This window comes from Mesoplodon mirus (assembly GCF_964341445.2).
Source record: "Mesoplodon mirus genome assembly, chromosome: 11".
NCBI lineage: Eukaryota > Metazoa > Chordata > Mammalia > Artiodactyla > Ziphiidae > Mesoplodon > Mesoplodon mirus.
Window position 1 is genome coordinate 25,864,099 of NC_138987.1, and position 18,942 is coordinate 25,883,040.

Consider the following 18,942-nt stretch of genomic DNA (forward strand, 5'->3'; position numbering starts at 1 on the left):
GCTGGTGGATCAAAAACAAAAAGACAGCTCCTCGGGCTTCCCTGGTGGCGCAGTGGTTGAGTCCCCTGCATCGGCAGTCCCCTGCCGATGCAGGGGACATGGGTTCGTGCCCCGGTCCGGGAAGATCCCACATGCCGTGGAGCGGCTGGGCCCGTGAACCACGGCCGCTGAGCCTGCGCGTCCGGAGCCTGTGCTGCACAACGGGAGAGGCCACAACAGTGAGAGGCCCACATACCACAAAAAAAAAAAAAAAAAAAAGACAGCTCCTGCTCTTGGACCACTCATAGTTTAAGCAAGCAGAAAGACATAAAACCAAATGATAAAACAGTATAATAAATGTTGGAATAAAGGTTTGCATAAAGTGCTTTGGAAATAAAGGAGGGCATAACTACAATTGTCTGGTGTCTTTAAAATATCCCAAATATAGAGATGATCATGGCCCCTAAAAGTTGCAAGGAAAATCATTTTCCTTTCTGAAATTTTTTGTCAGCAAATGTATTTTCTCAATTAGTGGTACTAAACATATGTAGTACAATGTGGTTTTCTACTGGTGGCAAGATAAACTTTGAAACCACTATATTTCTTGACATGGTGAGGAAAAAGTCAAAAAAAAAAGAATAATATAGCTTTAGCTCATCCATTCATTCCTGTATTCAATGAACATTTATTTTGTGCATGCTACCTACTGTATACCAGGTGCTGTGAGAAGGCACTGGAAATACAGGGGTGAGAAGAAAAGTCCATTTTTACCATCACTGTGTATCCATTCCAGTGGGGGAGGTAGCAGATAAGCAAGTAAAATAGTAAGTATGTCATATATTTAAAGTAACAAGTGCTGTGAAGAAAACGTAGCCAGGTTAGGGTGAAAAAGTATGACCAAAGTAGAGTGGTGAGAGGGTAAACAGTAGAGGAAGTAATATCTGAGCAAAGAATTGAAAGAACCTATGGTAATAATGTTAGGCAAATTGATTGGGTGATATTAATTTTTGTGATTTAGCATCATCTCTCCCTCAGAATAGATAAGTTGGCATGAAAATTCTATAATTATACTTTGTTATACAAAAGATAAATAGGCAGGTAGGTAGGTAGATAGATAGATGACAGACACCGCACAGTAATGTAGAAAATATAAAGATAGTAGTTGACATTGTCCCTGGAAATAATCAATAACCAATTTACTATAAGAATGGAGGAGAGGGGCTTCCCTGGTGGCGCAGTGGTTGAGAGTCCGCCTGCCGATGCAGGGGACGTGGGTTCGTGCCCCTGTCCAGGAGGATCCCACATGCCGCGGAGCAGCTAAGCCCGTGAGCCATGGCCGCTGAGCCTGTGAGTCCAGAGCCTGTGCTCCGCAGCAGGAGAGGCCACAACAGTGAGAGGCCCGGGTACCAAAAAAAAAAAAAAAGAAAAGAATAGAGGAGAGGACTACAGCCCGGCAGACAGCCTCTCAGACAGCTCTGAGGAACTGCTCTACAGAAGCATAGTTTTCAGCACAGTCTTTAACCTTGTTTGAACAAAGAACCTCAGATATGACAGGGATACATTCCTTCAAGGTTTCCAAAAGAGACAGTTCAGCACATACACAGCAAGTCATTATGACCTTGGTGCCTGAGGAAGGGAGCTTTATCACGGAAGGAGTACTAGCATTGATGTCCCAGGAAAGAGGAGGCATTTCTCTGGATCTTCAAGAGACCTTCTTCACTTCTGGATAGTGCATGCTTTTCTTTAAATGGTTAAAGCAGATGTACAATGTATGTTTATTAGGCCCCAAAACGGGCTGTTCTAGTTAGCATAAGGTTTAAGTTAAACCACATGTAAGCCAGAATGACTTCTTCATACCTCAATATATGAAAATTTCTTCCATCCACATCTAGGGTAAATGAATCAAATGTGTAAATGAAGATTAAATTACGTAGTCAAGTGTAAATCAATTGTAAAGCGTTAAACAAATTAAATATACATTTCTGTTACCCTCAGTATAAACATTAGTGCTCTTTTTTCCTCTTAGTTAATGCAGCATCCCTGTTATTTATTCTAATCAACAGGTGAAATAGCTGTGTATTTTTAAGTGATTTTCCTCAAAAAAAATTTTTTTTTTCAGGAGTGGTTCACTGTCATCGAGCATTATCACCGAACCAGTGCCACCATTACTGAACTGGTTATCGGAAATGAGTATTACTTCCGGATCTTTGCTGAAAACATGTGCGGCCTCAGTGAGGATGCTACAATGACAAAAGAGAGTGCCGTGATTGCCAAGGATGGTGAGTTGGAAGCGGGCTGGACATCTGGGAACCTTGATTTTCAGTGATGAGACAGAGAAGACAGAAAGAAAAAGAGATGTGGTGAAAGGGAATAAGAATATCATAAACACACATTTACAATTATGGTAAGGAGATGTAGCCACAGGCCAGGGAATGCTGGCAGCCGCCAGAAGCTGGAAGAGGCAAGGAACAGATTCCTTGCTACAATCTCCAGGGTCAGCGTGGCCCTGCCAACACCTTGATTTTGTATTTCTGGCCTCAAGAACTGTGAAAGAATAAATTTCTGTTGTTGTAAGAAATAAAAAATAATAAATAAATAAATAAAATTATGGTAAGAATGTCCAACCAAAATGTTAATCTTACAAGTAAAATATTTTAAGGAAAATTATATTATGATTGCATTTTTTAACGTACAAGCTTTCATTCATGGCAGCATCTGGGTAGTGGGTCTCTCAATGGCTAAAATCACAGGGGTAGGAAAAAGTCACCATTTACTTTTAGGGCTTGGGTTACTTTTATTCTTGGACACCTTCAAGGACGCTACACATGAGAGCCACTTTTCAACGAAAAGAGAAGTTGGATTCCACCCCTGTCATTTCATCTCCTCATAAACCGTGTCCTTCCGGGCCTTCCTCGTTACTTTCACGTTAAAGCACATTGTTGAGCAAAACACCCAGACACTGAATTCTTCCCAATACTTGTTTCAGTTCCAGATGTCCCCTCTGGCTTTCTTTCCTGTGTGTGATGGGCTGTACATTGGTATCCTTCTGAATGAATGCCCTGTGGCCTTCACACATGTTTTTCTAAGCTCAGGGAAGTTTTCAACGTGAGTCAAGTATGCTGAGAATAATATATTCTCAGGCCAATTTGTATATCTCTAATGCTTGTTTTTAAGGTAAAATCTACAAAAATCCAGTGTATGAAGAGTTCAATTTCACAGAGGCACCCATGTTTACTCAGCCATTGGTCAACACCTACGCCATAGCTGGTTATAATGCCACCCTGAACTGCAGTGTGAGAGGAAATCCTAAGGTACCATGTTTTTGGGTTTTTTTAATCACATTAATTAAATTTAAAAATTAATCCCAAACTCCCTCTTTTATATTCACTATGTCATAATTATGAGTAGTAATATAAACTGACCTTCCAACTGCTATTTGTGTCTTATTCTGGGATAGGGAGGGGGGTACAGGGTGGTGGTATTGGTGGAGAATTAAGGACACTGTTTAAATGTAGAAAAAATATTTATATTTCTTTACTAACTAAGGGATACTTTCTAAGGAAAAACCAAACCACTTATTTTTAAAAGAACTGAGAGATAAAGAGATGGAAGTAATATTGTGTCACCTGAAAAATTAGATGGTGATATTGATTTATCAAGCTTTCTGTAAGAGTGTAAAGCAAATAATTGTACTATAGTGCAAGGCAGAATACGAATGTACAGTGATACGGGTACAGAGTACCAGGAAGGGAGAGATTGCATCTGACTGAAGAGATTTAGAAAGGATTTCAGGTTTCATATTGCTGGCATTTGAAAAGAACAGCAAATTAATGAATGTTGCCCATAGAGCTGTCTATCCCCGGGTGGCACTGAGAGAAAATGCCCTAGAATTTGGAAAAATTGCAAACAGTGATATTTTTCCTGCATATACCATGAGCAGAAATAGAGACGTCAAAGGGAGAAGGCAACCTGAGGGTGGGAGGAAGATGCTGAATTCATGTTTAATTGGAGGTGATGTTGGTACATTCAAGCAGGAATGACCAGAAGGCGAGGAAAGCATCGCCAGAGCTTGGGAGAAAGGCGAGGGCTGTGACTCTTGGTTTGGGTGACCCAAGCATGGGGACGCTACATCCCACCCCTTGGAGCCAAGGCTCTAGAGAGGAATGTCAAACGAAAGAGAGTAGTGAAGCAAAAGGTCAAGGAGCAAGGTGTGAGCCTCAGGAAATACTCCCATTTGAAAGGCGGAAGGAGGAAGAGGACGGTGTGAAGGACACTGAGAAGTGCTGTCTCTTGAGTCTGAGCAAGACAAAATCAGTAAGAGGTAGAGGAGAGAGTGTGGAGGGTGTGCATTTACAGAAGGGAGAAGAAGACAAAATGAAAAAGAAATGGCAAGTCAGTGGTACCGACTGTAGTTCAGAAGTCAAGCAGAATGGAGTAGCCTTCCTGGGCGATTGATCTGGGATCATCTGTTTGGAGTAGATCCATCCATTGCCACTAGGTGATGAAAACAGATGTCAGAAGAGAGATTAAATGGTGAGGAGGCATAAGCAGCCCATAAAGAATTAGAAAAGCATATCAGGGAAAGGAAGTAGAGAAAACTGGCTGGTGATGACACCTTACAGGGATTCTTTGAAAAACACTGAGCAATATACACTCTCCAGGATGAGTTAACCTCATGGACCTGTAGATCAAATTTAAATGGAACTGAATCTTGGGGAAGATTGCCCCAGGGCTGTCCTCTGAACAGATCTGGCTGGCTTCTTCAGAACTGCTCATTCGCTTTCTTGCCAAGCATTAAGTAGAATTTAATTTGAGAGAAATGGTTCTCAAGGTGACATGGATTCTTCTTAGATGTAGTATTTTCTTTCTAAGCCACGCTTTAAAATTCTGTCACTGGCTTTGATGGTCTATTATTAGGCCAAGTAGAGATATGTTTTGACCTAATTTGCTTCCATCTTCAGCCCAAAATTACCTGGATGAAAAACAAAGTTGCTATTGTGGATGACCCAAGATACAGGATGTTTAGCAACCAGGGGGTCTGTACTCTGGAGATTCGAAAGCCCAGCCCCTATGATGGAGGCACGTACAGCTGCAAAGCAGTCAATGACCTTGGGACAGTGGAGATTGAATGCAAACTGGAGGTGAAAGGTATGACATCCCAGATCTTGTGTAGACTGAAATGAAAGAAAATCATTTAATTATTGTGCTTACTGCCAAATCCATATTACTTGCCAACATTTTCTGGGGGAGAGGAGGAAGGGGGGAGAAGATTTGGGGAGAGAAGACATTTTTCCATTTTTGAACTCACTCTTTTTTGTGATGGCTACTTGATTTTTTAAGTTGGCTTACTTTCATCTCTTGCAATTCTTGTTAACTAAAGCGCTATTAATTTCAATGAATTGTGGTATATGCACAGCATGGTAACAATGAATCAAGTCAAAGGGGTATTACTTTGGTGATGTAGTCCATCTTAGATAAATAGAAGCCTCATGTAAAAACTCACCTAATGAAACCGCAGTTGAGGAATTTAACTATTTTTAATGAGTTTACTATTTTTGTGAAAATTTCTATGTATATGTAAATTTGCTAATTTAGTATTTAATATTACACATGTAGAATTCAGCATACACATATTATAACCCGTTTCTTTTAAAATCTCACTAGAGAATCTCCATTTGTAGGTATGCATTTCATTTATACTAGTTTTCAGAAGTGTTGCAACTAATGTAAACAAAGAAAACACATAAAGATTTATGTGGTAGGGAAGTCTCAGTGTAATTGTCCTCTTAATCAATTTTCATATTAATTGAGTATAATTTTTATCCTGAAGTTTTTTTCTTGACAATCAATGCCTACTTTGGGATATGATGAAAACTCTTACAGCTATCAAAGTCACCATTAGGAGATAAGGAGTGACATGATCCTAATGTCTTTTCTCTCATTTTTATTGCATTATTTTGCCATTTTGTGATAACCAAAGTCTTTACTTTTCCTACCTCTCTATAATGAAGAAATTCTAATCTAAAAGTCAGATATAACTTTATAAATATCCGTTTTAGAAAAAATGTAGTAAATGCTTAGGGTATTTATGTAAACAATAACAACAACAACAAAAGAGTTTTTTAGTCCTAAATCTAGTGTAAATATAGTAGAGAAACTTCTCGAAAAAATTTTTTCCTTCTGTAACTTTAAAAAACCAGTATTCTCTCTGTTATGATTTTTGTCCATCCTCAGATAATACAGGATAGTAGATTCACAATTGAAAGAAAGAAAATTTTTAAGTTTTTTTCCTCTTAAATGTAAAGCATATAATATTCTTAGAAAATTTCAAACTTTACTATTGAGATAGTGGATACAAATTTAAATGTTGTTCTTTTAGCTATTTATTAGCTTTTTTTTTTTTCGACTGTGCCACGTGGCACGTGGGATCCTAGTTCCCCAACTCAGGCCCCCTGCATTGGAAGCGAACCCGACCCGGGCCCCCTGCATTGGAAGCATCGAGTCTTAACCATTGCACTGCCAGGGAAGTCCTATTTATTAGCTTTAAATGCACATTAAGGCCATAGTTGCAAACACATCTGGTTTCTAAACTCCTTATTAGTTCCAAGGTATTGTTGGTACTTATGTTCCAACACCCAAAAAACAAGAACGCAAAAATCAAAAACCCAATACCACTTCTGCATGCTTTGAAAATACCTGAATGTTGCTAATGATATAAAATGGTGGTTTCAAAATGGTTCAACATTTGGGGTCCTCCATAAGTGAATAATGTTATGCATATACATGCTATATTCTTTATAGTAATTGTATAGTAATTGAATTTAATAACATAAATAATGTATTCTAGTATATAAATTCATAATAAGGTATCAACTGTGATATATTAGTAAAAGCTTTTGGTCCTAAAAGTAAAGCCAAGATTATTTATCATCAGATTGTTATCTGATAATAGGTGACTTGAATCAAGTCAAACTGTGAGAAAAAAAAAAATAAGTGAGACTGTAAACCGAGAATAAATAAATACTGGTGCAAATATTCTAATTCTGCAGTGATATATCAAGGAGTAAGTTCCCCTGGACAACCAGTCTTCCTGGCGGGGCAGCAACAGGTTTTATAAGTTCATATCCCACTGGATATTTCTTCTTTCCATTCCATTCCTCTTACATGAAATCGCACTTTGCATGTAAAGCTTGTCTTTCTCATTTGCTTTTAATTGTATTTCTTAGCAGCTCATGGCATACAGTGGTTATGCCATGAACAAGGAAGGCAAAATTATTCAAGGATATTAGGTAATATAGGAATAAGTGTTGTCAGAAAACTAAGGACTGTACCACAGGTTCCCATAAATAAAGCCAGAAAGCCACATTTGAAGATGACCTCATTTTAGATATAAGATTACCAAAATTTGGGAATCCTTTGGCATTTCTTTAATATTTTCAAGTGTAGAGAGAGATGTTCTTCCTTTAAGAGAGCTTCCAGTGTGGGTTCGTTAGGTGCATGTTGAAGTTCAGAAAATTGAATATTTTTCCATTGCTAAGTTGTAGAAAAATTGTTCTGGGCATTTTTTTTTTTTTTTTTTGCGGTACGTGGGCCTCTCACTGTCGTGGTCCCTCCCACTGTGGAGCACAGACTCCAGACACGCAGGCTCAGTGGCCATGGCCCATGGGCCCAGCCGCTCCGCAGCATGTGGGATCCTCCCAGACTGGGGCACGAACCGGAGTCCCCTGCATCGGCAGGCGGACTCTCAACCACTGCGCCACCAGGGAAGCTGTTCTGGGCATTTTTGATGGGGAGAGGACACAGATAAAAACTACTTGGACTGTTTGAATCCAATATTTGGAAACTTTCATATTTAAGATTTTCCAATGAAAAATTCTCTAGTAGAATGTCTGTAACCCATCTATCTGTTGAACATTTTGGATAATTTCATGGGACCAAGATTATCTCATATATTCATGAACTTAAAAGGAAAGAAAATTCTAGGCCCCATTACTAAAATGTATTAAGCGATAAATGAGTCCTACAGTATATGTATATGCATGATTGATCCCCTATTTGGAAGAGCAAATTAAGAAGTTCTTTGGGGCTGGGTGAACAACCTGATGTAAACTCTAATGACATAGACTCATGCCTGAGTTTACAATGTTTGCTCTCTGAATTCCTAGAGATAACATCAGCTTTGGAAAGAGGAAAGAATTAGGACTCTTTCTTTAAAAGTTTTGTAGATTGCACGTATGGTCACTTTCTAGCCTGTTTTTTTAAGGCTTGCATTTATTTAGATCAGTCATATATATAGTCAGTTCAGAATACAATATTCTGGAATAGTCTAATTTCTATATCCACTTGATAATTTTGCCTTTTAGAATTTCAACATATATATATATACTAATGCTTTGTTGATTGTCCATGTTTTTCTGTTGTTGAAAAACACAATATATATATGTTGTAGGGGGGGTTCTTTAGCTAATGGTTTGGAAACTGTTACCATAATTATTCCCTTTACAGTCGAATTGGCTTTGCCACCTATTCAGGCAAAGTGGTTGTGCATATTAATAAATGTTTTACCTATTAATGATCCTTCTGAAGTGACTGGATCCCAGCCCTTCATTCCGTGCGCTTCTATTTTCCTGTACTTTTCACCTGACTAAGGATTAATGAAATCACCTCATCATAATCGTGACCATAATTTCATCCAACAAGTACTCAACTTTGGTTTTAGCACTTTATTAATGCTTACAACATGTCTCTCTCTCTCTCTCTCTTTCTCTCTCTCTCTTTTCCTTAGTTGTAGCACAGTAAGGATTTTTGAATGTATATTATCATCTAAGGTAAGCTTTCATATGGTTTTGGCATATGAAGCTTATGACTGTCATAAGCCATACAAAGCCTGTGGAGTATGGCATGATTTTCATTATGTAACCCAATGAAAATAGACTATTTAAACTCCCTAACATTGTAGTTTTAATGTGTATTTCAGTATCTTGACATTAACAGCTAGTACTTATTCATCACAACAGTCTTCTGTTGACATGAAGCAAGTTGTTGAATGCAGTAGAGCATGAATTAAAGCATTTAATGTAGATGAAAATGTGTGATACCCAAGCATTCTAAACTCTTTGCATCAAGGAATGGACATGTTACATAAGTGGCATCATTTCTACCAATATGTGACTTTTTTAAAAAAAAAAAAGGAGAATGACTTTCCCAAACTGCATTCAAGAAGTTTTAAGAATGTTCAAATGGCATGCTGTTTTTGTCTGGACGTGAATTTATTAGCAAGTAGTAAAACACTTCTCTAAAGGACCATTTTTATGGCTTCATGGGTTCTCTTGTGAAGGGTACTTTTATTTTTTAAATATAATTCAGAACCATGGAGGGTAAATATGAAATATTAGTAGGTGTTTCTCTCACCTTCAGAAGGTATTGGACAGGTTTTACTATTTTTAACAAAATATTTCCAATTTTTGCACTTTTGACAGTGTATGAATAGCCAAAGTTAAAGGAGTAGTTCCTTTTTTCTTCTCCCATGTGCTTGAATGGGAACTCTTTGTGCTTAATCGAAAGGAACATTAACAAACTGGAAACAGTTCTTCCCACTGATTTGTAACATGATTTGCATTTATTCTGCCATTCAGTCAGAACACTTAAATCATCTATAGAGGAACCTCAAAACCTCGAAAAGAGCAATAAACACTCTCCAACTAGTGAGGAATTTAAGAACAAATAATAATAGGGAATAAAAAACTGCTCTGGGTCTGCAGGGAACTTGCTTTTCCTTCTAGATGCCAAATGTTTTAGATTCTAAAGGTGCTAAACCCAGGAGAAGCTTTCCAATTAGGGACTGAATGAATCTTTGTAACTAACTGGAACATAATTAGTCACATTTCCAGGCAGCTAGTCAAGAAGTCTTGTTTCAGGGATTTCTCATGTGTAGACGATTTTGACTTTGCCTTTTCCTTCTCGTCCTTTCTAGGTGGTCTTTCCTTCTGCAGGCTCCTCTTGCAAGGTGTGCCTCCTAGCGTAATTGATTCATATTTGCGAAACTTGCAGTCAAGCAATCCTGAGGAACACTAAGGGCCTGGGCACTGCCGCTCTGCTCACCACTGCTTTGAAATCGGGTTGCAATGAGAAAGCATTTTCTGTTTTGCTCCCAGGCTCCTAAGTGTGGTTGTTTTCTTTCCTCCTGATGTTGAAGAAAAAAAAAAAAAAGATGTTCGCACAGATTGCTTAATTAAAAATTGCAAACAAAATCTCATTTGAAGTTAGCATTTTGGTCATTGTTGTCTGTGCTTGGTCACTGTACTTTCCAAAAAAAGCAAGCTATAGAATAAGCAAAAGCATTTATTTTAATTTAAAATAGTAGGCTCTAAATGCTTTGTTTTCCCCTAGAGTAAAAAAACAGTACAATACACCGTAATAGAATCTTAAAAACCCATCTTTCTTTTGATCTAAGAGATTTTTCTAAGCAAAGAAGAGTTGTTTATTTCATACAACCCTACTTAACACCAGTGGATCTGTGCCCTTTTTCCCACTTAAAGTCATTACAAGACTTTTTAAAGTCTTTCAGACAAGTTTTCTTAACAGTAGGGAAAATGTATTCAATGAATGGTACAATAAATCTGAAGTGTTTCTGATGAAATGACACAGTATTCGTTTATGTGTTTCGGGTTGCATGATCAGACAGAACGGAGGACAAAGGCTGGGAGCCAAGATGCTACCAAACTCAGGCCTGACCCAAATCATGTCTCTGGCATAGCATCCTGGCCAAATCCACCAGAGTTCCTGACAAAACAGCTAGTCACAGTGATGGAGAGCTGTTGCAGACTACAGAGCAGTTACAGATTTAGAGTTTGCTGATGGCCTCCATTCAAACTGATGAAAACCTTTCCCAAAATCTAGAAACTGAGAAACATTCGTGCAAGCCTGTCATCTTTTCAGCAACATCCTTCACTCTTCCTGACGTTACAGAGAAAGTTTCCGTTAGGGAAGTGGAGGAGAAGGGGGAGTCAAATACCATACCATTATTGTTTTCTCCCTCCCCTCCCTCCCTTTTGTTCTTTTGGCCTTTTGTTCTAGGAGCTAAATACATCCTGACCTACAGGGAGACCCACAGCTTCCTGGGACAGCATCTTAAAGTTTCTGCTCTGCTTTCTTTCCAGATCAGAGCTGGGAAGATGTGATGATAGTCAGGAACCTGGTAGTAGTTGTGGGGCTCATAAAGGGAAGGAGTGGATGTGCCAGGTAGTTGCGGTACTTTTGGGAAAAGCAAGGGAAAACTTGAGTTCTTGTCCAAACTCTAGTAGTTGCGGTACTTTTGGGAAAAGCAAGGGAAAACTTGAGTTCTTGTCCAAACTCTAGTAGTTGCGGTACTTTTGGGAAAAGCAAGGGAAAACTTGAGTTCTTGTCCAAACTCTGGTGGCTGCCTCTTTTTCTGTTTTGTTTGGTTGGTGATCTTGCCTTATGGCTGTTAAGAATATTGGCTATCACCCCATGTTCTCAATTACCTTCAAAATAATAATGTGTGCAATTCCTATGTAAATACCCATGTTAATCAGGAAACCTATTTACACATTATTGGCTAAGATATTTTACATTAGAGAAATCTGGCTAATCTATAAAGACGTGAAGACCATATCTCCATGTGCAAACCAAACAAACAAGAGTGTGGCCAAACTTGTTGGCGTGGTCCCTGCAGCTCGCTGCTGGGTCAGGGCCTCATTGCAGCTGCTGGGCTGGTTGCTTAACTCAAATACTCATTGACCAGTTTTGCCAAGTCATGGTCAATTTGTTATGCCTTTTATAAACATTGCCTAAATGCAACTATAGAGCATTTTTACAAAATATTGTTTCCCCAGTCATGACTTATCCTCTCTAACTGTATTGTATGCTAGGTAATGTTATTTTTCTATATATGATGTCTCCTCATATTAAGGGTACTTACTGTAAAGTTCCTACGAGGAAGAAAAAGTCTATTTTGAAACTGCAAAGAACAAAAAATATCAGAAGCTGTCATTGCTATTAGCTTTCCTATAATTTTGTTCTAATTTTGTTTAAATTTCATTCTATTAAAGAAAAACATTATATCACAGGATTTACCAAAAATTTTGGGGGGGAACTAAACATACAACATTAAAAATTTTTAAAGCATTACACTATTTACTCACTTTAAAAGAAAGCTTAATGAATGTTTTCATCTAGATTAATATAGAAGTAGAAAAAAAACCCTACTAGTTCCAAGAAACATTGGAATAAGGCAATATATCCTTAACCACTCACTTTTATTTTTATTTTTTAAAAATTTTATTGGAGTATAGTTGATTTACAATGTTGTGTTAGTTTCAGGTGTACAGCAAAGTGATTCAGTTATACATATACATATATTCATTCTTTTTCAGATTCTTTTCTCAATAGGTTATCACAGAATATTGAGTAGAATTCCCTGTGCTATACAGTAGGTCCTTGCTGGTTATCTATCTTATATATAGTAGTGTGTGTATGTTAATCCTGAACTCCTGATGTTTCCCCTTTGGTAAGCATAGGTTTGGTTTTGATATCTGTTAAGTCTGTTTCTGTTTTGTAAATAAGTTCATTTGTATCATTTTTTAAAAAATTAGATTCCACATATGAGTGATACCATATGTTACTTGTCTTTCTCTGTCTGACTTACTTCACCTAGTATGATCATCTCTAGGTCCATCTGTGTTGCTGCAAATGGCATTATTTCATTCTTTTTTATGGCTGAGTAATATTCCATTGTATATATGTACCACATCTTTTGTATCCATTCATTTGTCAATGGACATTTAGGTTACTTCCATGTCTTGGCTATTGCAGATAGTGCTGCAGTGACCATTGGGGTGCATGTATCCTTTCAAACCACGGTTTTCTCCAGATATGTGCTCAGGAGTGGGATTCCTGGATCATATGGTAGTTCTATTTTTAGTTTTTAAAGGAACCTCCATACTGTTCTCCATAGTGGTTGGACCAATTTACATTCCTACCAACAGTGTACGAGGGTTCCGAGGGTTCCGAGGGTCCCCTTTTATCCACACCTTCTCCAGCATTTATTGTTTATAGACTTTTTGATGATGGCCATTCTGACTGGTGTAGGGTGATACCTCCTTTTAGTTTGGATTTTCATTTCTCTGATAATTAGTGATGTTGAGCATCATTTCATGTGCTTTTTGGACATCTGTCTTCCTTGGAGAAATGTCTATTTAGATCTACTGCCCATTTTTTGATTGGGTTGTTTGTTGATATTGAGATGCATAAGCTGTTTGTATATTTTGGAGATTAATCCCTTGTTTATCACTTCATTTGCAAATAGTTTCTCCCATTCTGTGTGTTGTCTTTCATTTTGTTTATGGTTTCCTTTACTGTGCAGAAGCTTTTAAGTTTAATTAGGTCCCATTTGTTTATTTTTGTTTTTAATTTTATTACTCCAGGAGGTGGGTCAAAGATGATATTACTGCCATTTATGTCAAAGAGTGTTCTGCCTATGTTTTCCTCTAAGAATTTTATGGTGTCTGCCCTTACATTTAGGTCTTTGATCCATTTTGAGTTTTATTTTTATGTATGGTGTTAGAGAATGTTCTAATTTCATTCTTGTACATGAAGCTGTCCGGTTTTCCCAGCACCACTTATTGAAGAGACTGTCTTTTCTCCATTGTATATTCTTGCCTCCCTTGTCATAGATAAATTGACCATAGGTGTGTGGGTTTATCTCTGGGCTTTCTATCCTGTTCCACTGATCTATATATCCGTTTTTGTGCCAATACCATACTGCTTAACCACTCATTTTTAAATTGATTTCTGAAACATTCTATTCAACTCAACAAATGAGTTCTTGAATGTCTGATGTGTGCATGGCACTGTGATGGATTCATCTAGGAACTCAGTGAGAAATAAGCCACTTCCTGCCTTCAAGAAATTGATAATATACAAGACTACTACCCAAAGGGAAGCACATGTACAGAGCAGGCTGCAGGCATAGGAGAACACCATAAGGATTCAGAAATCGGATAATGTGGTTTATGTATTTGTTATTATCAATGCATGTATCACACTAGGTTGGAGCACAGGACATGCCACGTGATTTTATTTTTCTAAATCAAATTAACTATGACTCTGAGCTCCCCACTAGCCAGAGAGATTGAGAACTTCTCTCTGTCCTCCTTCTGGGTCCTCCTATCTCAGGCCCTGGGTCAACTGGAATCTTTCTTGGTGCCTAGAAAATGGAGAGAAGGAAAGGCCTCTGGTCTTCAGGCTATACTGGTGACTGCAGGATGCCTATGGTCCAACCCAGTAGAGTCCAGCCAAAGACAAGTGACTCTGAAACTTCCTTGACAAGTGTGGACCTGTGGTTTTTCAACCTCCAAGGCCACAGCTTGGCTATTTACCTACTACCTTTTTTTTTTTTTTTGGCCATGCCGCACAGCTTGTGGGACCTCAGTTCCCCAACCAGGGATAGAACCTGGGCCCCATGGCAGTGAAAGCGCCAAGTCCTAACCACTGGATCACCAGAGAATTCCCTTTATCTGCTACATTTAAACTTGTTCTTTGTGGGGAGACTGGACAGTTCTACCACTTAGTATTAGCCTTGGACCTGGGCAAGAGGGACCTCTATATTTTCAAGAGCCTCACTCTGGCCCTCCTCTAGCCATATCTCCCTCCACAAAGTAGGGAGGCCATGGAGCCAAGAGGATGTGCATACTTAGAACTCTTATGAACCAACCCCCCCTTCTTGCAGACTGTCCACTTTTAAAGTCCAAGTCCACTTTTAAAGACTTTGTGGGCCTTTTCCTTGAGTTCAAACCCCCAAGGAAGAACCAAGTGGCCAGAATATATACCCCGAGGCCCAATGGGTGGCCTAGAGGCAGCTGTTTGTCAGGGAGCTGGGGTGTGGAGGATGTGACCGAGCTTGTGCATGAGGCAGGGCATCTGCCTGTGTGCACCTGCGACCCCTCATGGTGCAGAAGGGAGCAGGGCGGAAAGCACAGGGAGACCTGAGCCTCGGTGGGCCACAATACTTTGGCAAGTATCTCTGAAGACTTGGATAATTCTACATTCAAATCTAGGCCTCCAGGTCATTATGAGGGTATCCCCCCAAAAAACTGGAGGATACAACTATTTTATTAACCATTGGTTAGCTTGATTTATAACTTCTAAACATTTATGTACGTGAGCTATAAAAACGAGGGGGTCAGCCAGCCCCCAACTACCTCTGTTCCCTTTCCTGGTCCCCTCCTCACTCCCCTTTACCAAGATCTCCCTCACCTCTCCACTGTCACCACTTCTTCTCCCCTGACTCCAGGCCTGACCCTCCATCTCCTTCCTCTCTTCAGTTCCTTTCAATGGAATTCTAGAAATACAAATTTGGCCTTCTTTTCCTAGGAGTAGGAGTAGAATAAGGAATAAGAAAACCAGACAGTCTTCTCACCAACTCTCCCTGTAACATTACTTGATTCTAAATTGAACTCTATCTTTATTTCCTTATTTTAGCTGGGTCACTAATTACCATCCTTGCACCAAAGAGTTAGCTGATTGCTACGTGTAGGTATTTATATAATCCTTTGTAATTAAATCTTGATAACTTAGATGGATGAGAGAAACAAACGCACTAATGGAATGACCAGTTCTCCTGATTCTAAGGGCTGTCATCACCCTCTTAAACTCACCTGATGATCTCTCTCTCTGTCCCCAGATGCACTGGCTGGAGTAGCCTCTGGCCTAGATAAATATTTTTCTTCTATCTGGAGTTGATTACTAAGGACAAAACACCAGGGAGGTGACAGGGCAGTTAAACACTCCCAGGGGAGTCAGAGTGTGGCTTGGGGCACTGGCAGTCTCACATCTTTAAAGGCAAAAACCTTGCACTCAAGTGCGTAATTGACCATAACTACTACTTCTCCCAAGCCATAGCTTTAGAGAGAATGTCTCTGTTTTTCATAGATAAGCACTTAACACAGCTATCCACAGGCAAGAGATTTCATCCTTCCAGCCTTCTCCTCTCACCTTCATCCTAGTCTTGGAGACCAAGAAAATACATTAAAGATATTATACACTAATTTAAAAACCTTGGCTTAAAAGTTTTTTAAGTTAATGAAAAAAAGAAGAAAGAAAGAAAAAATAACTAGGCGTTACCAGCAACACTGTGGCAAAGAAAGGAGCCGCTATTCAGACTTTCTAATGCATCCCTGTTGGACAATTGGGATGAGGAGTAATTGGAAGGGAGCCACGTTTCAAAATAAACCAAAGCTGATTTGAAGTCATGTGGTCATTTGGAAGATTCCAAGCACTAGAGAGCCAAATGATGTATCCCCTGCAAGCTATGGGTTAAAGTGCTATTGGGCTGGTCATCCCAGCCTCATTCCTGAGTGTCCAAGGGGGCTCACAGTAAACTCAGTTCTCATTCCTGCCCTGGGCAGTACCACTGAGCTAGAGGCAGGTAGGGTAATAGTGGAGGTTGCCAAGAAAGGACAGAGCCTCTATATGTGGGGTTATTTTTATGTGCTTCTTTTTTTTTTTTCCCCCGTATGCGGGGCTCTCACTGTTGTGGCCTCTCCCGTTGCGGAGCACAGGCTCCGGACGCGCAGGCTCAGCGGACATGGCTCACGGGCCCAGCCGCTCCGCGGCATGTGGGATCTTCCCGGACCGGGGCACGAACCCGTGTCCCCTGCATCGGCAGGCGGACTCTCCACCACTGCGCCACCAGGGAAGCCCTTATGTGCTTCTTAATAGCTCCTAGCTAAGGCTCAAGAAACATTATCTAGCAGTAGAAGCGGGAGTTCATCGGTGAGACAAGTTGTTTCCTGGGTCTTTCCATGACTGTCAAGTCTTCATAGTGGCCAGCATGGACTTTGACCCAGAGTCTGCCTTTAGTAACTCGACTCCCTGAAGAAGTTAAGCAACGGTGATGGACAGACAGGGAGGGCGTGGCAAGAAAGGGCTCAGTGAAGGCCAAGGCCAAGATCAACGTCAAGTAGGAGGGAGGAAAGGACAGACCCACACATTGTTATTTGTACAGAGGGGAGGGGCAGTCAGGAGCCGCGAGACAGAAACGAAGGCAGAAACAACCTCACCAGACAAGGAACTAAGGAAAGAGGAGACGGCAACGAGAAAATCAACACTAGAAAGAAAAGAGCTCCTGCTTCGGTGCTTCGCGGGCATTATCTCCGTCACAGGTTCTGTCTACCTCGACAGCCCTCCTCTCTGCAGAAGAAAGGAGAACTTTGGACAGGATGTGAGAGCCCAGCGTGAAGTCACTGCCACCACCCCTCACACGCTACTCATGAATGTTTATCCACATGCTACCTTCTTCTCCATGATATATGAGTTTATTTAATAGAAAAGTAATTTTTTCCTTCCCAGATCTTCAAACGGCTGTTGTTCCAAGCATATTGTCAGGGAGCTAAAGGTATCCCAGTCTGGGAAGCACAGCAGAAGGTTAGAAAAGACTCATCAACAGTGAACAACAAACACTCTCACTGAGGACCAACAAGTAGATCTCAATTCCACTGTAGATGGTATTATATAATCAGTTTTATATATATATATATATATATATATATATATAAAACAGAAAAATAAAATAGAAAAATTTAATATCTATCTATACATCCCTTCTTTGCCCTGGAAAGAACAGGTTGAACCAAACTTAAGTGAGCCAGCCTGGCCTTTCTTATCCTTTAATTGTCCTCAGCCCTGTCTCCTCGTTCTGCTCCGCCCCCCTCCACCTGGGGCCTGCTCACAGCTGTGCCTCCACCCAAGCCTCCTAAGACTGAATATGCTTCAGTCCCTCATCAGTCAAAATGTGGTCGCTTCCCAGCGGCATCAGCATCACCTGGGAGCTTGTTAGGAATGAAAATGCTTCCCTCCGCTCTCTCTCCAGATCCGCCAACTCAGAACCTGAATTATCACAGAATCTCCAGGTGCTTCCTGTGCTCGACCATGTTGGGAGTGCAGCTTCAGCCCTCTTTCTTGCAAGTTCCTTGCATGGCTATTTATTTGGAGCCATTCTCTCTCAGGTGTCTCAGAGCAAAGACATTCTGATAAAAGCATCACTCCTAAGGTGGTGTTATTTTTTTTAATATAAATGTATTTATTTTTGGCTGTGTTGGGTCTTTGTTGCTCTGCGCAGGCTTCTCATTGTGGTGGCTTCTCTTGTTGCGGAGCATGGGCTCTAGGTGCACGGGCTTCAGTAGTTGTGGCTCGTGGGCTCTAGAGCGCAGGCTCAGTAGTTGTGGCACACGGGCTTAGTTGCTCCACGGCATGTGGGATCTTCCTGGACCAAGGCTTGAACCCGTGTCCCCTACATTGGCAGGCGGATTCTTAACCACTGCGCCACCAGGGAAGCCCTCCTAAGGTGTTTTTTATAATGACCTAACCTAACATGGAAGTCTGACCTACTCTGCTTATCCTAAAAGCCCCAACCCCAAAATAGGTATAACTCATTGTAGGGCTTTACGCACCTCAGATTGCTGAAGAAGGAATTTTTGAGGAAGGAGATTCCCTCTAGTGCTCCTCAAATCATACCATGGAAAACATTTTAAAGCAGTAGGATGTGAGCTCAGAAAAGGATAATAAATAAAAGTTAAAGGATATAAATAGGGCAGAATGCTAAGAACTGTGTCTCTATGGGAAATCAATTTCCAACCCTAAATCACTTTTGCAATTTCAGATAAAAAGCACAGTTACAACATCTGAGGGATTCTGTTGTGAAATTTGCTTTTCTGACCTTGTTCCAGAAATTAAGCATTTCTAGAGAAGACAGCAAAGGTTTTTGTCAATCTGTTATTGAAAATGAAAACTGTATTCTGCTCATGTATTTTGTAAGGTTCCGTGGTTCTATAAAATTTAGACTTTAGAGTCACAAAGTACAAAACTATAAAAACAAAATAAACCAAAGCAAGTAAATGAGAAAAGGCAAGTATATACCACAGAACTATACTAATCTTCCTAAAT

At 39.9% G+C, this 18,942-nt stretch overlaps 1 protein-coding gene across 1 annotated transcript in view; it reads left to right on the forward strand.

The window, feature by feature from the left end:
• Nucleotides 1-10,053, forward strand: part of MYBPC1 (myosin binding protein C1) — a gene marked incomplete at both ends in the record, with an annotated part of 97,874 nt that extends 87,821 nt beyond the window's left edge. The window contains 4 exons of the mRNA XM_082636244.1: nucleotides 2,099-2,258; nucleotides 3,154-3,290; nucleotides 4,941-5,127; nucleotides 9,953-10,053. Coding sequence (XP_082492370.1) covers nucleotides 2,099-2,258; nucleotides 3,154-3,290; nucleotides 4,941-5,127; nucleotides 9,953-10,053 — 585 coding nt within the window. The remainder of the gene's footprint in view (nucleotides 1-2,098; nucleotides 2,259-3,153; nucleotides 3,291-4,940; nucleotides 5,128-9,952) is intronic.
• Nucleotides 10,054-18,942: the final 8,889 nt, after the last annotated feature.